Source organism: Schistosoma mansoni (assembly GCF_000237925.1).
Source record: "Schistosoma mansoni, WGS project CABG00000000 data, supercontig 0049, strain Puerto Rico, whole genome shotgun sequence".
Classification (NCBI taxonomy): Eukaryota; Metazoa; Platyhelminthes; class Trematoda; order Strigeidida; family Schistosomatidae; genus Schistosoma; species Schistosoma mansoni.
Window position 1 is genome coordinate 133,905 of NW_017386028.1, and position 25,765 is coordinate 159,669.

The following is a 25,765-nucleotide window of genomic DNA, read 5'->3' on the forward strand; positions in this document are numbered from 1 at the left end:
TGTAGTTCACATGAACTCTGTAACTCGACATTTAAAGTCACAAAACTGATGTATATGTCAGCATGTTATAGATAAGTGTTTGAATTTTATTGTCAGTTTGAAATAGAACTCGTCACTAGACTTCTTCTATTTAAGAATTAAGATTGATAGGATAGTCAGGCATATGACAAACACGAGATGATCATATCTGATACCTCTAACAATGACTCGTCTCGAATAAATTGTACTTGAGAAGATGGTTATTATTATTATTACTATTGCATGATCATTTAAGTTTACGTAGATCACTCAACAGATGGAAGTCTACAAATAGTGAATAATCATGTTATTCGCTTATAGAACCCTTGATTATGACATAGTTTTGACCTACAAAAAATAACTTTTCAATTTGTTTCAAGATCGGAGTAAATACTTTAGCAATCAAAGTGAATTCTTTAAGTATGTTAAACCTTATTTGAAATTTCGATTTGAAAAACTATAGGTTATGTTTAAAAGTAGTTAATGAGAACCGAATGATACAAAACGAATTCATGTTAGTTTGAATGTTTTAAATTACATGTCCTGTTCTCTATTCATAACAATATATGTCATATTTAAGCAGTCAAATATTACATTAATCAGATATAGAAAGTCACCTTGCGTTTTGTCATGTAAAGTCAGTTGTAATATCAACTAAAACACCAGTGGCCACATTGCAAGTTGATCAATAGAATTCGGTCAGTACTAAAAATGTTTAGACATAAATTAGACTGGCCACTATCTATTGATTAATTGTAAAAACATATCAGTCCTACAGGTCACTCGGGGCCCGGATAGCCCAGTAGAAACGTCTCCGGCTATGAAGCTGAATGACAGGAGATAGAATCCGTCAGGGAGCATCAGTTCCTTCAAGAATACAGGTATACCTTAGTGAAGAGTGCCTATTAGCATAAACCTAAGTATATGGTTTTTTGTTGACTACTTTCTACCACTACCTTACAGCTCAAAATAGTGCATGCAATGTCGAGAGTCATACAGACTAGTGGCCACATTGCAATTTGGTCGATAGGAGTCGATCTGCTCTGTGAAAGACATGACACGTATGTCACTGGTCACTACTCAATGAGCAATCAATTGTAAATAACACATTCTTCAATTGTTTTTTTTATTAAAAAAAACAATAATTAGATAATATTTACTACGAGCAATACTAACACAGCATAATTTTATAAATAGTGGATTATGATGGCGTTAACTGGATTTCGATATTTCCTATCTTAGTTGAATCAAACAGTAACACCAATTCAAATCATCATTCTAAATATGTATGTAGTCTAACTCCCGACCATTGCTGTTACCTTGACGTGGTGGTCAAGCTTGCCTATCGTGATGAAGCAATCGAGCTATACTGGCTGGAACAATCGTTCCTCGAGGTCCTGCCATGCCAGACAGGTCGGTTGAAGAGCGGTAAGACTAAAAGCAGCAATCCCAAGTTCCGAAGGCGAAGTCGTACTGCCGACTGTACAGAAGTGTGACGGCAGTAAGGTGTTTCCTTCAGACAACCAGCATGATAGCGATTCTGCCTTCCCACAAGGAGGGGTGGGGTTAGAAAAGGTCGACCCTAAAAATACACACCTCGCCTTATCCCACGGATTTCCGTCTCCGGCGGTAAGGCCCTTTGAAGAACGGAGCTAACACGTCAAAAATCCTCCACAAAAAGGCCGTGCGTGACCGACCTCAAGCAGTTGTCCCTTGGGCACTGCGGTCACGCTCCCAGGTCGTTAAGACCAACACTAATCCGACTTCCTTTTCAGGTCCCTCAAGAAATACTCTTCCACGGTGTGGGCAGCCGGGAAGTGATATTAGCCCTCATACCCGTAACAGCACACGAGACCAAGTTGGTCACATTCAAATCCTTCCTACTCCTAATAACTCTCTTATCTCCACGACTAACCCTTCCCACCTCCTTTTATCACCTCGCACCGCTAGGACAAACGATTCAAGTACACGGAACGTTATTCCTGGTCTCCTGAAACCACGCTCTAAACTACATATAGGAACTTTTAACGTCCGAACATTGTGCCAAATAGGACAACAGGCTTCCTTAGCTAGGACTCTAGAATCTTACACCATCGATGTGTGCTGCGTCTCCGAAACGCGCATACAAGATCCGAGTAGCGTCATTCATTTGACCTCACCTAATCAAAATAAAGAACCATCTCGATACACGTTTCGTGTATCTGGAAGCCCTGATGCTGTTTCCCGTGGCCTCGATGGTGCAGGTATAGCATTGAGTGCTAGGGAAGAACTAGCTCTTTTGGACTGGATCTCAGTAGACAGTCGTCTATGCGCTGTCCGACTAAACGGATCAGTAAGGACTCGAAAAGTTAGGGACACTCGTCGTTGCCTCTTCGTCGTCTCTGTCTACTCTCCCACTGACTGCAGCTCAGACGATATAAAAGATGAGTTTTACAGGAAACTTTCTGACCTTCTCCGAAAAGCTAGGCGTTCTGATGTAGTAATAGTGGCTGGTGACTTTAATGCTCAAGTAGGTAAACTAAGTGAAAGGGAAAGACACCTGTGTGGATCTTATTATGTCGTGGCTCAAAGAACAGATAATGGCGACCGTCTGTTGCAGCTGTGCTCAGATAACCGCCTATTTCTTGCAAATACTAACTTTAAGCATAAGGAAAAACATCTTTTGACATGGCGACCCCCGAATTCGTCCCAACGTTGGACCCAATTAGATCACATCGCTATCAGCCACCGATGGAGGGGCTCGATAGAAGACTGTCGCTCATTCTGGGGCACATGTTTAGACTCAGATCATGCTCTAGTGCGAGCACGTATCTGTCTGCGTCTTACTGGACGTAGGAAAGACACTGCAGGGAAGCCTCTAAGGGTTCTACTTAATGATAAGCAAGCTAAGAATATATTTCAGGAACAACTGGAAAAACAGTTAGACAGACATGTAAGTCGTGCCCACCCCGAGGCAGCGTGGGATGACATCCGTAAAGCTGTGGAAACAGCAGCGATATCCGCTAGTAAGGTAAGGCATAAGGTCAGGGAGAAACAATGGATCTCAACAGCATCTACCACACTGATAGATGCTCGAAAACTCATCTCACCTGGCTCTGAACATAACGAAGAGCGGAGTCAGCTTAAGAGAAGGCTAATAAGAAGCCTACGCAATGATCGTGAACAGTGGTGGGTAGCGAAAGCAAGAGAGATGGAAAAGACAGCGGCAATAGGTAACAGTAGACAGCTATTCAGACTTATTAAAGAAACCGGCATTAGGAACCCAACTATTAGCGAAACTATCTCAGACAAAGATGGGCATATCATTCATTCTCAATCCAGGAGATTGGATTGATGGGCAGAACACTTTAGGGATCAGTTCAACTGGCCTTCAGCCACACTTCAGTTACCCACGATCCCCAGTCGTCCTGAATGGCAAATTGAGGTAAGTCCTCCAACTCTCTACGAGGTTGAAAAAGCTATAGGAAATCTAAAGCGAGGGAGAGCCGCAGGCCCTGACAGGTTTACCCCTGAGATTTTTAAGGATGGTGGTCCAGTACTAGCAACGAGATTGACTGAGGTCTTAGGTAGAATCTGGGAACTAGACGTACTTCCATTTGACTGGTCCCAATCACTGATTATGCCAGTCTATAAGAAAGGACAAAAGTCCTCCTGTGACAATCACAGAGGAATCAGTTTGACTAATATAGTGTCTAAAATATTAGCTTCAATAATACTTGGACGCCTAACTAAAGCTCGTGAAGAGCAGACTAGAGAAAACCAGGCTGGTTTTCGACCTGGACGTGGTTGCATAGACCAGATATTCACTCTACGTCAGGTCCTAGAACATAGACATACATTCAGACGTCCCACAATAGTAGTATTTCTTGACCTTAAGGCGGCATTTAACTCCGTTGATCGTGAGGTTCTATGGCAGTGTTTGTCAGTGAAAGGAGTACCAAAGAAGTACATTAACCTCATAAAGACTCTCTACTCGAACACAACTGGTCGAGTTAGAGCCTATGGCGAACTGTCATCAGAATTGGTTACCTCAAGTGGTGTTCGTCAGGGCTGTCCACTCTCTCTATTCTTGTTTAACTTTGTCGTTGACATGCTTTTAGAGATATCACTTTCATCATCTCAATCTCCTGGAGTTGAACTTTTACCAGGAGATTCACTTGTTGACTTAGAATACGCCGACGACATTGTTTTTATTTGGTGAAGATGCTGACAAAATGCAGAGTCTTCTAAACACCATAAGCAACAATGCAGGCTTGTTCAGGATGCGATTCTCTCCCTCGAAGTGCAAAATGTTACTTCAGGATTGGGTTGCATCGACACCTGAACTAATGATAGGGAGTGAAGTAGTTGAGCGTGTTGACAGCTTCACTTATCTTGGGAGTCTCATCAGCCCTTGTGGTCTGTTGTGTGACGAAATCTCAGCACGGATACAGAAGGCTCGTCTAGCTTTCGCCAACTTGCGTCATTTATGGCGTAGGCGAGATATCCGTCTAGCAACAAAAGGACGGGTTTACTGTGCAGCAGTTCGTTCCGTCCTACTTTATGGCAGTGAAACATGGCTGATAAGAGTAGAGGATATTCGTAGGCTACTAGTATTCGATCATAGGTGTCTTCGAAGGATTGCTCGTATATCCTGGGACCACCGAGTAAGTAATGCAGATGTTAGGAAACGGGTACTAGGTAAGAACAGGATGGAAGAAAGCTAGGGGCGGTCAGACCAAAACATGGCATAAATCCATGAAGTCGCTGACAAGTGGACTGGGCCGTGTTGGTAGGTGTAGACTACCTGGTTGGGATTCGCAAGATGATAGCAACCGATGGTTAGAGACCTTGAATGACATGGCTCAAAATCGTTTGCAATGGCGAAGGTGCATACACTCTTTGTGTTCTGCCAAATTCTAATCTTCTGAATTCTTCATGTCCGTATCCTTTTTCTCTTTCCAAATTTATTTCACCGTATTATACTCCTTCAATAACATCTTCAAACCCTTATCTTTCACATATTACTTATACTCTTACTACTTCTACCAATATGGGATTTGAATCGACAACTGGATCTCTGTGCTAATGTGGTATGGCAACTCGAACTGATGTACGTACGTACGAAGTTCTACGTTGTAACTGACTGACTGTAGTCTAACTGATCAATATACAAGATTTGGGACACACCTGTTGGTGTTTGGATGTTTGTGTTTCTTTTCTAAAACAATTACTGCAACGTCGTCCATTTATTCAAACAAGGTTAATCCATACACGGAACGAACGAATCCGTCTATTCATAGCTATTCTAATTCAATTTTAAATTGAAATATTCCTTTCATTCAGCACACATGTTTGTGTTGATGTAGGGGAAGATATGGTGGAATTAAGTCAATAAATTCAAACACCGGTAGGTCTCAGTTAATAACTTCGGTGACTTTTTTCCGTTTATCGCCTACATTTAAGAAGATAATATTATGTGATGAAATGGTCAACAAGAAAAAAAAGAAACAATATAATTGCCAAGACTAAACAATAAATTCACATTGAGTGGTATTAGGTAGACGGTTGATCATAATGAGGAAAACCTATGATACACAGAGAATAAAAAAAACTCATCTTTGAAGTTGACGCAAGTTTAAAACAGTACAAAGAACAAAAACTGAGACTGAATCGTTAGTACATACAAACACATCTGATCATGTCATCATCTAGGTCAAAGGTGATTCAATATGAAACATATGAATGAGTGAATGTGTATAAAGGTTGCATATTTGTAGTGTGATCCGGTGAATGATCAATTTATTATTTATTATTTATTTAAACACATAAATATTGGTACAAAGGGACACCAGATAAATATGCGTCTCACAAATCTCATTTGATTTTTGTGAGGGCTGTGATACTGCCCAGGTGCCCAGACTGAAGCAGGTGGTTTTCTTAGGGGGCCACACCCGGAGCCTTTGACCTGAAGGTCTAGTCCACAAGGCAGTGGAGCATCGTAAGGAGTTACAGTCCCATGGTAGCTGATGACCAACGATTGGTTCATATGACATTTGTTCCTTCAGGATACTGGAGCCCATGTGCACCATTGGTTTGGAATCAGGGTTTTCCAACTCCCCAAGATGGATCGTCCATATCCACCAACCCGGTTGAAGCGCCGGACATTCGCTTTTCGTCCTCTCGATTTCGTAAACAACAGTAATGCCACGAGAAGGCAGTGAGTAGAACTTCCCTGGTAGAGGCTATTTACTCGTTGACAATATTACTGAAGTAGTTCGCCTGCTACATATGTAATAAGTAAATATTCATTTATTTATTATTTATTTGAACACATAAATATTGGTTCAAGGGGGCACCAGATATACATGTGCCACACAAAACAATGAGAATGGGAAGAGAAAAAAGGTAAAGTGCATATAAGAAAAAAAAAGAAGGAACAACAAGAACCACAGAGTGTATGTTAGTGTAATAATAAGAGTAGTAATGGGGGAAACTGAAATGTACAACCAAAAGAGCTCTTTCAGTTAAGAAAGTTATGACCACTCTTTATGAAGAAAGTAAAAAGTTACAACAGGATCCCCACTGGCTTCTATTCTGAGCCATATCTGATAACGTCTCTAGCCACTGTGTTGCACCATCTCTAGGACCCTAGCTAGGGAGTCGTGAAGGATCAACAGAAGCCAGCCCTTTGCAGCTTTCTTTCATACCACGACACCATGTCATACACTGACCACCTATCCGCTTTTTCCAACCAGTCCCAGGGTCAACAAATAATGCACGACGTGGAATTCTCTGGGATGACATTCGTAGAACATGTCCAAGCCACCGAAGTCGGTGTTTCAAGATGGTGACACCAATTGAATTATCGTCTCTGCGCCCGAACACACGATGCCGAACCTCTGCATTACTAACATGGTGTTGCCACTGGATGTCAGCAATCCTTCGGAGACAACGATGATCGAACACAGAGAGTCGTCTAACATCCTCAACTCGGAGAGGCCAGGTTTCACAAGCATAGAGCAAAAATGCTCTCACCGACGCGTTATAGATCCGACCTTTTACAGCCAGACTAACATCACGAAGGCGCCAAAGATGGCCCAGATTGACATAAGCCGCTCTGACTTTCATTATACATGCATCGATCGCATCACTCACGCCACCACCGGCACGTATGGAGTTACCTAGATACACGAACTTCTCAACTACTTCAATCTCCTCACCATCCAGGGTGAGTACAGGATGAGAATCCTGCCAGTCTTGTAGGAGTACTTTGCACTTGGAGGGTGCAAAGCACATGCCGTACCTGCGGACACTGATTGCCAACTGATTAAGTGCGGATTGCATGGCTTGAGCATTATCGCACAGTAAGACAATATCATCCGCATACTCAAGGTCGAGAAGTCGTTCTCCAGGCAACATATCCACACCGCCATTACTTACATCCATCAGAGCTGTTTCCAGGATGTCATCGATGGCAAAGTTGAAGAGGAATGGTGAGATCGGGCAACCCTGCCTAACCCCACTGCTCGAATGGAACAAGGGAGAAAGGTGGTTGTATGCCCTCACTCTGCCTGAGGTGTTCGTATACAGGGCCTTTAAGATGTTAATGAACTTCTCAGTCACACCCTTCTTCAATAGACAATCCCAGAGAACAGTCCTGTCCAACGAATCGAAGACAGCCCTGATATCAAGAAACACTACGATTGTTGGCCTGCGATAAGTATGACGGTGTTCTAACATTTGGCGGAGGGTGAAGATGTGATCAATGCATCCTCGACCAGAACGAAAACCAGCCTGCTCCTCGCGAGTCAATCGTTCTCGGGTTTTAAACAACCTACAAAGAATGACAGAAGCCAATAGTTTGGACGCAATCGGAAGTATACTTATCCCCCGATAGTTGTTACAGGAACAACGTGAACCCTTTTTAAAGATAGGGACAACTATCGACTCATTCCATGACTTTGGAACGCTCTCTAGCTTCCAGACTTTTGTGAACAACGCAGTCAATTCCTTAGTCAGAAAGTCACTACCATCTTCAAAAAGAGCCGGAGGTAAGTCATCTGCGTCCGGTGATTTGTAACGTTTCAAGAGTTGGAGTTCCTTGCGGACGTCCGCCTCATTTGGTAGATCAGTCTTCACCGGACATGGAGAGCAGGACAATCTGGTCAATTTTGCCGGAGCAGCAGGCCAGTTGGACTGTCCTTCAAAGAATTCCGCTCATCGTCCAAGACGTCGAGGGATGTTAGTGATTGGCATTCCGTCATCCTCATAGATTGTTTCACTCACACCAGACTTCTTGCTGCCAGTGGCTCGGATGAGTTGGAAGAGCTTCCGGCAGTTACCAGATGCAGCTGCTACTTCCAGCTGATTAGCATGCTCCGACCGTCTTCACACAAGCTTTGCCCAATTTCATTTCGTAACAGCCTTCGTTTGTGGTCAAACTCACGGTCACCCGGAGTAGACCGACGGGCTTCGATCAGTTGTAAGGAGCCAGAAGAAACCCAGTGCTTATAAGCAGGACGTTTCGCGAAGCCGCAAGCGGCTTTACTCGCCATTTTCATGGCGTCATGCAGTTGCAACCAATGCTCATCTATACTTTTCGGTGGGATGCTAGCTAGTCTAGAAGCTAGCTCCGCTCGATACTTACTTGCAACAGAAGTTGCAGCCAGTTTACTAACATCGATCCGTTGATGACGGTCAATTTGTTGGCCACTGAACAGTAAGGTAAGATTGTCGCAGACCAGGGCATGATCAGACTCCAGATAAGTACTCCAAAAGGAGCAGAAGTCTTGCACACAACCACGCCAGCGGTAGCTGATCGCGATGTGATAAATCTGAGTCCAGGCTTGGGATGCAGAGAGAAGACGCCAGGTAGCACACCGGCGATGACTGTGCCGGAAGTTAGTGCTAGCCAGAAACAGGTTGTAGTCTGTGAACAGTTGCAGTAGACGGTCCCCGTTATCTGTCCTGCGACCAACAAGTCCCCATCGGCCACCTAAACGACTCTCTTCTGTGCCTAGACGCCCGACCTGTGCATTCAAGTCTCCGGCTAGTACTACAATATCTGTCGAACGCACTTTCTGGAGAACAACAGTTAATTTGTGGTGAAATTCATCCTTGATTGCATCCGGGCTGCAATCTGTCGAGGCATAGGTGGAGATTAAATAAGACATCGTTGTGCACATCGATTTCTCACTTTGATGGAGCTTTCTAATCCAACAGCACATAACTGACTGTTGATGGAGATCCAATCGATTTGTGCTGCCTCAGCTATAACGCTTAGTGCGACACCAACTCCAACAAGACCAGACGAAGATGTCACGCACGTGAAACAAGCTTTTCGAAGCGACAGATGGAGAGCGAATTTGTAGTAGGGTCTTGAATACGGGTCTCGGATAGACAACAAACATCGATATTAAGGCTTTCTAAAGACATAGCCAATCCTATCCATTATCCGGTCTGCGTTAGTGTGCGAACGTTCAAGGAAGCCAGTTTGGATAGTGTACGTGGTTTCAGAAAGACTGGTTCAGTATTCGTATTCAGTGGAAGCATTCTTTTTCGACCAGACGGTAACTGGAAATCGTTTAGATAGAACAGAGTTTCCACCATGGGCGAGCTGCTGTATAAGTTGAAAATAAGGATACACGAAGTGGGAATAAAAGAGAGTGAATAGGTGACGTGGTAAATAATAATAATAATAATAATAATAATAATAATAATAATAATAATAATAATGTAAATTGTATGACTTTTAATAGGAGCGTGAGTGGTACTGTCAGTAGGTATTGTCATTTTATTTATTTGTGTTTGGGCTGTGATACTGCCCGGGAGCTAAGACCGAAGCAGGTAATTTTCTTAGGGGGCCATACCCGGAGCCTTTGACCCAAAGGTCTAACCCGCAAGGCAGTGGAGCATCGTAAGGAGATGCAGTCCCATGGTAGTCGGTGACCAACAATTGGTTCATACTCCATTTGTTCCCCCAGGGCACTGGAGCCCATGTTCACCATCGGTTTGGAATCAGGGTTTTCCAACTCCCCTAGCTAGCTCGCCGTGTCCACCGGCCCGGTTAGAGCGCCGGGCATTCATCTTCCAACCTCTGAATTTTGTCAACAAAACCTCCGCCACGAGAAGGCAGTGAGTAGGACTCCTCTGGTAGAGGCTGTGTACGCGTGGCCGTGTGAGAGGGCGACCCCCCCCACCCTCGGTCGTACCAGGGCATTTAGGAGCTTGGTATTTGACAATTCAAAAAGATTTAGGATTTTCTGTCAGATTTGTTTTGAAAATAGTGGATCTTATCAATTTCTTCGCTCAGCAATTGTACTAAAAAGTGATAGTAGGATCTCATGGGAAGCTAAAAACATCTAAAGTGGAAGAAATAACTTATATTCGAAAAGTATATTCATTTTACTTTACGCCTATTGTCCCTCAAGGAGCATAGGGCGTCGATCAAGGATCTCCAATCTACTCTGTCTTGGGCTTCGCTTTCCAGTCGTTTCCAAATCCTGTTCGTCCTTTTGATGTCTGCCTCCGATTCTCGGTCCAGTGTTCTTTAGTCTAAATCTTTTCCTTTTACCTTGTCAATTTTAAGTGAAGGTTTGACTTGTGACGCGGTTTCATGATTTCCACAATGTGTCGTACTCGTCTCCAGAATCTTTTCCTAATTTACTCCTCAGTTGAAAGTTAATTTGTTCTGTGGCACAATAGGTTATTGCTGATGGCGTCTGAGCAACGGATCTGGAGTATCTTGAGTAGACAGTTGTTTACAAATATTCATACTTTTCTGATGATTGTGGTGGTAGTTCTCCAAGTTTAGGTTTCGTGCAATAAAACTGTTTTAACGTTGGTATCGAAAGTTCTGATTTTCTCCTTGGGTGACAGATTTTGAGTCTCAGATATTCTTCGATTGCAGAAATAGTCCTTTTGTTTTGCTAATCTGCACCTTGACATGTGAATCAGATCATTCTTGTTTATTGACGATGCTGACCAGGTATTTAAAGGTTTTCACTCCCTCCAGAGATTCTCCATCAACTGTGATTTGGTTGGTGTCCACTGTCTGTTGTATTTCATGACTCTGTTTTTCGCTTGTGAATGTGTTAGGGTTACTTTTATAGAGGCTGCTGCTACTCTGAGAGTCTTTGTTTTGATTTGTCACTATGTACAGGATAAAGGTTATCTTCGAAGTCCAGATCTTCTAGCTGCGTTCAATCTGTCCTCTGTACTCCATGTTCTCCTGAGATGCAGAGGTATTCATAATTCAGTCAACCACCAGAAGAAATAAAACAGATGACAGTAGACAACTTTATCTGACGCATCTTTGAGCTGTCCTCCATGCACGACTTCACAATTCAGTCCTTCATAGGAGTTCCTTATGATGGTGATGATCTTAGGTGCTGTATAGTTTCAAAGATTCCACAAGGTTCTCCTATCCACTTTGTCGAATGTCTTATCATAACCAAGGAAATTGATATATAGCTATAAGTCAACTTTCAGCTGGGGAGAAAATTAGAAAAAGACGTTGGGGGTGGATAGGACACACATTGCGTGACTTGAATTCCACTGTCAGCTACCATCCTCTTTCTGCCTAAAAATATAGTCGGTTTTCCTTCCAAAGTACAAGAAATAACGTTCTTATAGTTCTAATCATTGAGTAACATAAGTCAGGGGATAAATGAGAAAACTTGTGCCATTTTTAGGTGATTATTTCTCAATAATATGTGATCTACAAAAAGTACAAATCCTCAATCTTATACATAGGCGTGCCTTGAAACTTCAAATAATAGAAGACTAACATGAACAGTTAGGAAATTTAAGAAAGTTGCTATTTAAAAACTCATCAACACTAGTGTAAAGACGAAATTGAGCGACTCTTAAAACGGTTTTGGGAAAGTACAGTTAGTTTCAGCTAATCAGAGGACAAGTTACGAAAATGATTAGTTTTTAATGAAACAAAAAGTAGAAAAATAAAATTCAAACATATACTAACATCTTAACATGACTCAAGAATCGTTCATGGACAGTGGGATTCCTAGAAATTCTGAATTAAGAAAATCAAGGTATTTGTAAGTAAAACGTTGGCGAAAATAACTTCGCTAATGGTCCCTCCATGTTGATGGAAATGCTGTTTCAAAAGTGTTTGTAGTCTTTTTTAAGCATTATTAGTATGAACTAACCCTAAACTAGCTGAATTTTCTCAATAAAAAGTAGAATAGAATGGTCCAGCGAAACAGCCTATTTCCTTCTAGTTACGCTATTGCTACATTTTCTTCGAATGTAACAAACAAATGAACGACAAAATGTTCGTTTAAACTATGCACTGTGAACATAAAACCGTACTATGATGGCTGATTGATTTGCTCCATCGCCTAAACCTAATCAAAAACTCTTCAATTTCAAAAATATATTGCAACAATCAACTTAACAGTGAAGATCCCAACTCATATCAAGTAATTAGACTAAACATCATCACATAGATCTCAAATTTACACAAGAATTTAAAGATAAAATTAGTAAGAAAACTCTCTACTAAACAGTTAAGTGTTACATAATTGAACTGCCCGATGACTATTTTGTTAACAAATTTCCACAACCTCAATCAGTAGTAAACGATAAAAACCATAACTTCCCTGATCCAGTGTACAACTACCACATTCAATGGATCAAAAATACATATCAATTCATAAAATACTATTCTTACGCTTAATAAAACAACTATTGGGAATTTATTTTCTTAAAAATAAAAAAAAACAATGAAAAGTTTTAATGATTCACCTATTTTCAATACGAATCCAAACACATTTCAATTAGCGATTACTAAAAAGTGAGAATATGATCAATTAACAGGTCATCAAAGTCCAATATTTCAAAGTAGTCTTTAGTAATATGTAATTTTACTCAATAATTTACTGCATAATCATGTGTTAAGATCAAACAACATCGTTCATCATAGGTTTATCTCTATTATCCAGTTTAATAAAAACATACTACACATAAAACTATCACTAGTTACCGATAACTTTCAAAGGATGCTAAATAAGGTGATGAATATGTTCGATTAATTCAAACGATTATAACAAGCGTTTCAACATCAAATATATCAGTTGTGTTATATCAACTATATTATATAACACGGTATCAGGCATGTAAAAAAATGCGTACACTTAAAGTGTGAATGGGTGTATATAAACAATAAAATTTATGGAAGCTTAAGTGAATTAACGAATTCACACATGGTTAATCAGCTACAATCATAATAATACACAGAAAATAGAAAGAAATCACAGTAGAAAATGTAATGATCAGTCCCACTGACTATGTCCTAAAATTTTAAAGACATTTCATCACATATATTTTTACATAAGAATACAATGAGAATACTCCACTTATAAAATGCACTCGAAAGTTCCATAAGCGAATAACATGATTATTCACTATATGTGGACCTCCATCTGTTGAGTGATCTACGTAAACTTAAATGATCATGCAATAGTAATAATAATAATAACCATCTTCTCAAGTACAATTTATTCGAGACGAGTCATTGTTAGAGGTATCAGATATGATCATCTCGTGTTTGTCATATGCCTGACTATCCTATCAATCTTAATTCTTAAATAGAAGAAGTCTAGTGACGAGTTCTATTTCAAACTGACAATAAAATTCAAACACTTATCTATAACATGCTGACATATACATCAGTTTTGTGACTTTAAATGTCGAGTTACAGAGTTCATGTGAACTACAATGTATACTAGTCAAAATGTTTTCTCAACAGAATATACTCATTCAACAATCTGGATGCTATTGTTCACAATCCCAAACCTTATCATCATCTTATGCAAACATATATATGGATACATGACATGACATGAACTAACAATGTGGAGATTGATCTCGAAACACAAGATGAAACACAATGCTCAACTGGACTGAACTGAACTAAACTGAGAACTGTATACAAACCACTGTTCAGGTAGGTAAGGTAGTGTTCCGTGAATGGAAACACAAACAGAAACGTTTGTTACTCAACATATCAGCACTGTGAGAGAAAATCCGATATATAGAAAGTAATGATATGGTTGACTACAGTGGAGGGAGAACTGGAGGAAAGTGTAAGACGGAAGATTTGAAGAGAGTAAACAAAGGGTGTTAGGTCACGGTATAAAAGAGTGACATTTCCAAGATTTAAAGAACTTTAAATATTAGGTATATTTGCACTCTACTGTGATGACGACATAGCCTAAACTGTCGAATAATTGGTTAAAAGATAATCTCACCAGAAGTGTTCACTTTCCTACATACAACAGAGATGAACATTAAAATGTAATAATATGAAGTGACTGGTTGCCAGTCTTTCTTTCCTTGTCCTTAACAGTTTAACAGCTGATTGTCACTTCGAGAAACGGAGTGACAGGACAAAACAGGATTGGACAGTACTTATATAACACACATTTGAAGTGACTCAGTCGATGATGGATGTTGATTACCACCAAGCAAACCTAATGACCGTATCTCACTTCTCAATCGACAGCTTCATTACATTCGGTCGACGAATAATGTGTCGATGTCTGTTTGTGACCAAATGCTTTCGAGTATCTGCACATAATGTGCATGTGAACAGTGTGAGTGGTAGTTTCAGTGATAAAGATGTGAAGTACAGTGTACACGCCATATGTATCGTTGTTTCTTCTGTTGTAGTTAGTGAAAAGCACTCAGACAAATGTATGAAATATAGTTTTGTGACTAATTTTCACTGTCTACGAGAGCAAGGAACATGAATTTTTGTTTAGTTGTTATGATGAACAAAGTGGTGAAAATATATTTAAGATGGTTATTGCTTGTTTGACCTTTTGTGTACTTCCACTTGTACATGATAGTAATGATAATGGTAATATTAGTAATAATACTAATAACAATAAATACTTTGACAAACTAGTTTCAACTTGCTTGTTTGCCACCTATTTTTAGTTTTGATAGTAGTACACTGAAGTCAGGTGGTTGGTTGGTAGTCACCACCACCACCTAACTACCTACCTACTTGACTGCTGATGACCCACTAACTTATTCGAGATATGTTGCAGTCATTTAGTATGTGTCATCTCTTCAAGAATCCACATCGTGACACAGTTGAGTTGACTGAACAAAACTTCACACCACCATACATATACCACAAAAATCGATTTTATTAGCTCAATAAGAAAGGAGGTAATTAAATAGTCACAGATTATATAAAACGAAATGATTTAGGAAATAACGTTTGTTCCTGTTGATGTGAATGGCTGACATTGATTTCGAGATTTGTTATTGTAGATGTTGAAGCATTAATGTTTTAGATGGGAGATATTGGATAGAAGTGTTCTTGTCCGATTCCACAATGAGTAGACTAACAAACAATAAATTTATTAGATTTTCTTGTGAGTTTCTTGTAGTTAACTATTTTGTATAAAGTCTTTATTACCATTACTATTTATTTATTTAGTTAATATCATTGCTGTTATGATGTGATATGAGGTAAGAACAAGTGGAAATTTAGGAGTGTTGAACAGTTGTGTTAAAGATAGATACTGATATCAAATGCATGGCTTTGTATCAATATATATATTTAGATACGGTAGGCCATAGGGGTGCTTATGTATTATTTCGGGACAGAATAACCTCGTCCATCAACAAGAGATTTGTTTCTATTCATTCCTATGCTTTACAAGCAATCATTCCAGAATAGTGATGTTTCAGTGAAGTTCCCGGGACTCCAGTTAATGACAATAATTTGTGTAAAGTAACAATGGTTTTCACGACTAAATATATGGTGGGATACAACCCTACTAATATTCAAAATGTTTGAGATTTATTCCACAAGTAATTTGACGGTAATTGATACTCATACCTTATATAATTTAATCGAATAAAGCACATTCGGTTTTCAGTCAAAAGGGGGGTCAATATGAACATAAATCTATCCATTTTCATTTAAGCAGTTGGGAATTATCACTATAAGTCGATTAGATCAAAAGCTTTGAGTACATAAATCTTCACTTCGTATATAAACTATGTTTAAAAGTTTATTCGTTTGAGTAGCTGTTTTATTTTTATCTGTTAGTTTTATTCCGTCTCTGTTGTCTAGATATTTTTTTCACTGTGGAATAATTCTGACAAATTTTAAATGAGTTAATTTACTATTATGCATATAGTTCTATTCTATTTGTTTAGTTCACTGCATTTATCTTAAATAAGACAATATTTATCAACTCAGATAATTTCGTGTTAACACTGAGTAAAACCATTCTATCATGTATAAGAAAATAAATCAAACAAATAACTGACAATGTGACCTGTATCATAGCCACCGGTGGTAAAAGCAATACACAGCATACTGTCGTCAAATGAGCTGTAATTTCATGATTCACGATAATGTTGCATATTTATTGTGGTGAAATGTTGTTCATGTTTTTTTCAGTGGAGAAGCGTTTCCTGTTAATTCTCTTCTACCCTCTCTCTTTTCTTATATGTGTATAACGGTGGAATGTTACTTTTTATTTGATTACTTTTGTTTATGATGAATTTAGATCATGTTTTTTAGTTAGTCACTAATATGTCGTTTTTTCTTATGTGAGAATTCCTGAATATTTTTCCTTAAATTGCAGATTGCGGGTTGCCCTGCCGCTGAGAAGGTTTTATTAATGAATCGAGAATATTCCGACAATTCTGGATCATTGGAAAATTGTTTAGATCTTGGTAAAACGGATGAATTGTTGAGTAGCAACTCTACATTTTGTGATGAGAAATCGGTTATTTTGTCGTCAGCATTAGCAACAAAAAATACAGTACCAGAACGTTTGCCTATTTCCTCTTCTTCTTGTATGACTTCGTCTTCTCACCTTTCATCTACAGCTGGATTAACTACAACATTTTCTACTGTCAACAGTTCCATCGTTGCTACTACCACTACTACTACTGCTACTAGTAATTGTGGTGGTAAATGGTAAATCAATATCAAGTCATTCGAATTTACCGAAATCAGATTTACGTTTTCATAATCGTTTAACCACAAATTTTGTTCCTCTTATTTCCAACAGAAATAATAATAATTCAACTGTTATTACTACTGTAAGTACTACTTTGACAACTTCTGTTACTACTACTAATACTGCTGAAAATAATCATACTGCTACTACTAGTAGTATTAGTGGTAGTAATAGTACTGGTAGTCTTATAATTAATTCCAGTGAAGAACAGAATCGTTTAACTTCGTCAACATTAACTGGAGCTAATTCAGAAACGAGTGATACTTCAACAAGAAAAAATATCGTCGCCCGTTTTGTTTCTCGTCCATCCACACTACTACCATCATCATCATTAGCTCAACCTTTAGATGTTATCAAAGCACAACGTCAAGCTGTTTCTAAATTTGCTGATGGAATAAATCAAACAATTCATCCAACTACGTCGAATAATTTAACACCGTGTTATTGGTCATCAGATTTACAAAATTTATCACCGATTCTTACACCATCTACATGGAAACTTTTGAAAAATTTAACTTCATCCAGTTGTATTAATACTACTACTAATAGTCATGGTATTAATACTAATAGTATTCAACAATCTTTCCTTCTAACACCAACATTAAGCCCACTTTATCCCGTCTTACCTACACAAACATTCACTTCTATTACAAGTATGGAATCACTGAGATCTATGAGTAATCCTACTATTATTATCACTTCTACAACCACGGGTACTCCTTATTCCTCTACTACTTTAACTAATAATAATAGTAACACTACTGCTAATATATGTACTAATAATGATAATAATAGAAGCAATAATGATAATGGTATTAATAGTACTATTGTTTCTGTGGTTGAATCTAATCCAACCACAGATGTAAATAATAACTTGCTCATCAATCCTACTACTATGACGACTACAAATATTAACAATACTACTTGCTCATCGTTGAAAACTACATTTGATAACTGTGATAATAATACTAATAATAATCGTACAAGTGAATCATCAAATATTCTTAGCAAAGATAATGATCACGATAAAAGTATTGTTGATGAATCGAGTCGCATTATACTAATGCAACAATCAAGTCAATAAAAATTTCATTATTCGAGTAAATGAAAATATCTAGTTTTGTCTTTCCTGTGTCAGAGCACTTTCCTGTATTCTTTTTTCCCCTTATATACTTCAATTTTGTTAATCTCTCGGTCGTATGAAGATGATAATATTTACAATATAAATGCACAATAAATGATATCAGGTCATTGTTTGATCTATCAATCCATTACTACAGATCCTTTAGGAGTGTAAAAAAAGAAGTTGAGACAACTGAATTGTATGTTTGTGTATGCACGTACACATAGTTGTCCAAAAAATTTACACAGATCTATGTCTTTCCTCTGTATCTTTGACTAAGCTTCCCTTGTAAACACAATTTTGGAACATCTTCAAATGTGTATACCTTACGCGCATTTTTTTCTGATTAGTAATAGTAAGTATTATTATTGTTATCACTACTCTGAACACTGGGATACACTCATGTAAAAAGAGACGTACACAAGCAAAAACAACAAATTGACTAATATCTTTATTTTTATGGCAGCTGTTTATTTAAATATTATATATACATATATATATATATATATATATATATATATATATATATATATATATATATAAACGCACAAGTCACGTAAATGTGTGGATTCATTACATTTGCATTCATTGTTCATTTGTTTACCTTCGACCTTGTTTACTTACGAGTACTTTTTGTTAAACTTGCATCTTTAAAATTAATTGGTTCATGTTCATCTCTTTCTTTTCGGCATATTTTTATATTTACTACTTAAAAATTGTGTTAGTAGTTGGAGTGTCAGACAACAATTTCAAAAATAGATTACGTCTTTCTCTATGCAATGTTTCTAGTGAATTCTGTTGATTAACTAAAGGTGTCGCCAGATTTGTTGGACGCTTTTGTGTTAATTGTCAAAGAAGCAATCATCTTCAGGTGAACATCATAAACGATATTGTAGAAAACAATAAATGATCTGCACTCCTTTTTCTTTCGTTCCTTTATGATGGGTGTAAGAAGCAAAGTAATAATCGCACACAATATACACACTCATGTCCAACTAGATCATACCTACCTCACAAATATTACATGGTTTTCCCTACTACTACTAATACTATTACTGTGTATGTTTGTTGTTTTTTTGTGAATGATTTTAATACACACAATGCTGTCTATCCACCTACTTGCAACTACGCACCCTTTCATGAACACACACCTTTTGACTGTACTTGTAACTCGATTACCTTCTTTCTTGTTTTATTTTATACATGCCATACCTACTATTCAAAATTATGGTAACAAGAAATACAAATAGATACAGATATTTTGTGTACATGTTATCATTTTAGTTGGTTAAATACTTGTTACAACGAGATTGGTGTTCACTATAGAGGCATATTTAGCTAACATATTAACTTACAATAATAATAATGTTAATCCTAATAATATTACTACCACACTATACAAACTACTTATTCTCCTTCTGCATCTATCATCGTCTGTGATTAATAAAGCATAATTACATACTTATACATATATACATATTTATGTTTAAAATTTAGTTAGCATCTTTGAGTTGATTTCATTCTAATTTCTTTTATAAATGCAGATTGACTGTTGGTATTATACTCTAAATGTTCACAAGTATGTAAAATAGAGTCAAATAATAAATTGGAGATTTTCTTTCCACTTTGTTTACACGTTTCTCTGTTTCCCATTGATTTGCAGTTCATTATATGTCATAGTAACCAACTGTCTTTCTATATATATATATATATATATATATATATATATATATATATATATTCTCTGTACAAGATTGCATCGGTATATACATAAGCAAGTGATCTAACTAGACACAAAGTTCATCATAAATTTTTTCTTTCCGATGTTTTTTCATGTTACGATAAATAAAATTATACACTACGTAATTTTCGTTTATATCTTCGTCTTAGGTTCTGGTTGTCCTCTCTTTTTTCTACTTGAGACTGCCACTGTCTAATTAATAGTTCAATTCTTTTTGTTTACATGTTTAACTTGTTCATTTAATACAAATGTTTGTTAAATAAGATGGATTAAAACTACCAGCATGCACACAGACACAGATCACACGGAGACTATTGACGACTACTGTGTTATTGACATTATCATCCTATTATTATTGTTATTATTATTATTATTATTAATTATTGTCAATAATATTCTGTGAGTCAGAAATCAACTTGCTACTGATTTTTATTTTGCGCCTTGATGCTTTACTTTTTTTTAGGCGCTATTCCCTCTTCAGATATACGATATATGCAAAATATTTGTATGTATATTTAAATATATATATATATATAATTTTGTTTAACAGAATTACTTTAGTTTTTATTCTCTGTTTTCACTTCTTTGTTTGAATTCGCTTACTAATTATCAAGTTCATGTTGCGATCCCTTCCTGTGCGAGTAAAAATATCTGGTAGTAATTTGCAGTCGTTTAATCTATGGTTAGCATTATCATTACTACTGGAAAGGATTTTATCATTTCTTCATAGTTACGTGATTTGTGATTGTTTACAAAATATTAGTGTATTTGTAAATTATATCATTTCAACAATAATAGTAACTAAGACTGACTGATTCCAAATTAAACTATAATTATGAAATTAACGAAAGATATTTTCTTATCGAGCAAATTCATTACCAAAATATCAGCTTGTTAACTTGATATTTTTTTTATAGATTGTATCGAAATCATGTGTGTTTCCCGAAAAAGTTGTATGACCATCAAGTACGTTACACTGATTGATCTACACTGACATGATTAACTGGATGTGTTCATCATGAATTCATTTAGGAAGAAACAGGTTTGAAGCCATAATATATCTAGAAAAACAAACAAACAGTGATTAGTTATCCCAAACCTGATTCATTTTTTCGACAGTTGGTTACTGATTAAACAGTGGGTTGAAATGCTAAATAGTAAATTCTGTTTCTGACATTATTGTTGTCTATGATGGTCCAGATATAAAGCATTTCCCGTAATAATGTGCCATTAGTTTGACAACAATTGTGTTAACACATTGAGTTTCGTTACAACTTCCAAGTTAAGCTTGAAGTAAAGCTGTTATCGAACAACAGATTATCTATTTTACTTGGCGTTTTTAATAACTTGATACAAATTAGGCCTTGGCACATTTGACTTGAAAAGGCAATTGATGTGATAAAAGTTATTATATCTATCAGTCAGTTATCATTAACGTTAGAGCCTGGCACAGATGTGCGTTAGCCTAAGTTATCACACCATATTGAGATAGCGAGATGAAATATACAGGATCAATTGTAAAATTGATCAAAATAATGTAGTAGCTGTAGTGATCATGAGAATGATTAAATCGTGGGAATTAAGTTTTAAAAGACAGAGTAGAAAATTATGTACGAAGTAAATACTGGGATTTAAAGTTGAGTGGAAAATAGAATAAATGAATCTGCACCGCTATGAATGATTCTGAGCTATGATTTCTAGTTTCCAACCACTGGTCGCTGTTATCAACAACAACCAGGTAGTCAACATCTGTATATACAGGCACCTTCTGACACGTTGAAGTTAATGCTTCCTTGATCCTTTTTCAGTTGTCCTCCATAATAGTTTCTTCTTCTTTCATCGGATCGTGTAAGGCTTGGAAGCTGTTGTTGAGAGTTATTTTGGATTCGTTGAGTTTGTTAGTATCTCGTATGGAGGCTGTATCGAATCTTTGTACTGCTGTTTCCCCAGTTGTCCAGTGTTTCTTTGGCTTCAGTCTCATCTCAGCCACAACCAGGTGATGATCTGAAGCTATGTCAGCTCCTCTCCTGGTTCTCATGTCTTCTATTGACCTTCTGAAATTTTTAGTGATGCGAATATGATCTATCTGGTTGTTAGTGGTGTGATCTGATGAGACCCATTCAGCTTTGTGTATGCGTCTGTGTGGGAATATTGTGCCGCCTGTAAACAATCTGTTCAATGCACATGAGTTTGCAAATCTCTCTCCATTCTCGTTTCTCTCTCCCAGTCCATGTCGTCTCATGATATCTTCATATTCGGTGTTGTTCATTCCCACTTTGGCGTTTAGGTCTTCCATCATGATGGTGAGGTCCTTTCTTGAGCACTTTGCTATGATTGATTGCATCTTCTCATGGGATTGATCCTCATTGTCGTCGTTGCTATGATTGGTGGGTGCATAACATTGGGTAACATTCATTGTGACCGCCTTCTTTGTTTGGAATGATGCTTTGATTATTGTGGATGCATAGGATTCCCATGCTATAAGTGCATTTCGTGCCTGTTTGGACAGCACCATAACAACTTCGTGAGTGTGTGGATCATTTTCCTCTTCGTGACCGGAGTACAGTAGCATCTTTTCCGTATCTAGCCTTTGCTGTTCATCTTGGGTCGAATGGGTTTCACTGATTCCGAGAACCGCCAGGTTGTATCTCTTCATTTCCGTTGCTATTTGACTGGTCTTTTCGGTCTCCCACATTTCCCGGATGTTTGATGTACCTGTGGTTATCGTTACTCTAATTGTCAGAAGGTACATTGGCCTCGTGATTTCCGACAAATTCCCGCTTTCATCATGAGGCGTCATAATTCTTCTTTCAACTTCTACAGCAGAGTTTAAATGGTTTAAATTGTTTATTTTGGTAAGGGTTTTTTGGCAAGGTTGTTTTCCACGGGATAGGGTTGTTAACCCCATGCCCATTTCTCATTCTTTCTATGGGCTTGGGAACGGCAGTAATTCTAGGAGAGCTACAGGCTGAGTTAATATAAATCTCTTTGCTTACCTAGTATTTTACAACTTATAATTCATCTACTTATAAGTAGGTAAATTCTAATATTGACATAATAAACTAAAAGTTGCTGGTTTTTTCCAGAATGGCAATAATGTATTCTCAATAAAACCACTACGTTGATGAAGTATAGCAACATCAGTCGATCAGTTTGTAAACATATCTCGTGATGGACGGCAATCAACTAGAGGGTCATTTAAATCCGTAAAGAAGTAGACGTTTGTTTCTTCTATTTTGAAACTAATCAGTCTTTGAAAGGTCACTCATTTGGATAACTAGCATGGAGGCAGTCTGGAAGTAAACTAGGTATTACTAAACCGAGAAATGACATTAGTTCATGAAATCACTGACTACCCAGGTGAGCCATACTGTTCTTTGAAGACTTCAAAGTCAAAATCTGTGAGATTACTACGATAGTATTCATTTTACTGAATATCATACATTTAGTTACAGTAAAGAATTTCCAGTTTAAAATACGAAATTTTGCACCAAGTCCCTTTTCAGTGACAGTTTTTTCATCATATATGTACATAATACATGGATTTCAATGTAATCATCTCTTGTTCCTCTGAAAAACACATAAGAAGGTAAAAATGCTAACTACGGTGGTAGTTCCACTTGAGTTATTTAGTATTTAGATTTGCGGTAGACTTTAAAAATTTTTCAAAGCTCGTGACATCATTGTACCAATAACACGTATGATAAGCTCGTTAAATCAAATATAAATAATAAAAACTTTACTCCAATAATCGTACTTTCGGAAAACGTATAGCTCAGAGGTTTTATTTTGGTTATAGAACCTGAAACCGGTAACACTCGCTCAATTGGATCCAATATTCTTCTTCCAGATTTCTGGAAATCAGGGTAAGAGAAGAGATTACTGAAGAGCAGTTTCATCTTGGTTTGGCATGTATCATCATAAATCAAAGCTATTTAGACCATTTAGTTGGAAGATAGTAATTTAAATCTTTATTTTCAACTATTTCATCACACAGAATGATAACCATTCAATGTAATTGCATTGAGTAACTGCTCTTTATTTCAGAAAATAATAGTTGAACCAACTTTAATCTTCATAAAACTCTAAACCAATGATTGAATTATGTACTTGTAACTCATTGAATTTTCGATTATTTTAATACATTGTGGTAACGAAGCTCACACAATCATCTCAGCTAATAGATGATTAAAATGAGCAAGAAACAAAAAAGAAACGTACATTACAAATGTATCAACTTGATCAAGAAATATGCACAATTTTAACCACCACTTTCTACTTCTATCCGTTTTGCTAACTTTGAAAAATATCACAATTGTCATAGTTAAACAATTTATTATTTACACAAAAAGCAAACACGATGTATAGGAGTGACAACTATGAGTTGCAACTATCATAAAAAGTTCTATGATATGATTCGAAAAACACCATGGAAATGAAAGATAAATCATACCACTATTGATTGAAATGATTACACATAAAATCAAATAAAGTATGCTTTTAAATCCGACCGAGTTTTATCGATTTACAAGGCTTCAATTTATAGAGAATATACCAAGAAAACCAGGTTATATATATATATATATATATAGAGAGAGAGAGAGAGAGAGAGAGAGAGAGCAAGCAACTACAGAGGAAGTCCAATCGTAGAGCGTTGCTATACAAATAGAAGGCAAATCTTTCCTCATATCTCTCAATTCGTCCTATATGGTGACATTATAAGGGCTCTGTAGCGGATGGTACTATACCAAGCTCACATCGTTTATTCTAGCATTTGAACAGACCAATTTATCCATTCTTCTCAAGCCACATTTTGACTTTGCCAATTATTGGCCTATTAGCCCTGACCGTTTTTATGTGACCGTATGTGTGTTAATCGCTTGCATTATTCATTATGTTTCTGTAATTTATTGTTGTCCGAATATAAATATGGAGTCATGCCTGATCAAAATGAATTCGTTCACTCGCCTTCCTCTCTGTGCGTTACTTTGTTTCGTTTCGCTTCCCTTTCTTTGATTTTCTGATTACTTGTTTGGATCAATGAGTGTATGAAATATACGTAACCAAAATTCATCCTCGTATTTGGCTTACTTTATTCCGTTATTCTCTAACGCGAATTAAGTCGATAAGAATATACGATGGTTGGCGGCATGTATATTTAGATAACAACCGTCATATAATTAAACTGGAGTTAGATATAGGGCCCGCAAAGGCCCTCTAGAATTCTCGTAAAAGGTCTTCAGGAGCTAGGAAAAGGGTGAGATTACTTCGTCCGGTTAGCATTTAATATAAATTTTACAAATAATTATAGAAAAACAATAAATTATTTGTCATATCCTTATCGGATAATTACCAATTTAGTTAACAATTTTAGAACGTCTTCAAAAACTCCAAGAGTATCAAGATCAAGCATAAACTAATATATATCCTCGTGCCTAAATTAGCTTTAGACGTAAAATTTTCTTTTACGCTTTCTCTCTCTTATATTCCATTTGCGATTCAAGTGTAGAAAATTTTCGGGGAGCTAGGATACACTTAGAAGTTAGAGTTAGGCGTTCAAATACTAAACGTATTACTCATCACATTGACTGATTGTTTTTCCAAATTTTTCCAATCGCACTAAGTGAGTAAACACTTCTGCGGAGTCCCATAATATGCGGAAAAACCTGTCCAGTACTTCCAGGTTTTCAGCGATATTTTGATTAATAATATTCTATGATGAATATCATCTTCAGATCAGATTCAGTGTTAAAACTATAAATTATACGAATCCAAGGTAAGAATATTGATAGAATAGTTAGCTTATTCACCACCACTTATCTTTATTATCTTCAAACACACTATAGAATCACGGAATTAGGACATTCAAAGGACTTATAAAAT

General features: G+C 37.2%; 2 protein-coding genes across 2 annotated transcripts in view; both read left to right on the forward strand.

Annotated features, from left to right (window-relative positions):
* Smp_170130 (fos transcription factor-related) overlaps nt 1-18,102 on the forward strand; it is a gene marked incomplete at both ends in the record, with an annotated part of 58,117 nt that extends 40,015 nt beyond the window's left edge. The window contains 3 exons of the mRNA XM_018790586.1: nt 16,638-16,861; nt 17,220-17,671; nt 17,879-18,102. Coding sequence (XP_018646104.1) covers nt 16,638-16,861; nt 17,220-17,671; nt 17,879-18,102 — 900 coding nt within the window. The remainder of the gene's footprint in view (nt 1-16,637; nt 16,862-17,219; nt 17,672-17,878) is intronic.
* Nucleotides 18,103-18,435: 333 nt separating this feature from the next.
* On the forward strand, nt 18,436-19,747 carry Smp_170140 (hypothetical protein). The gene is given in 2 exon segments (XM_018790588.1): nt 18,436-19,220; nt 19,224-19,747. Coding segments are annotated over 2 exon segments (309 nt in total). The 5' UTR covers nt 18,436-19,079; the 3' UTR covers nt 19,392-19,747.
* Nucleotides 19,748-25,765: the final 6,018 nt, after the last annotated feature.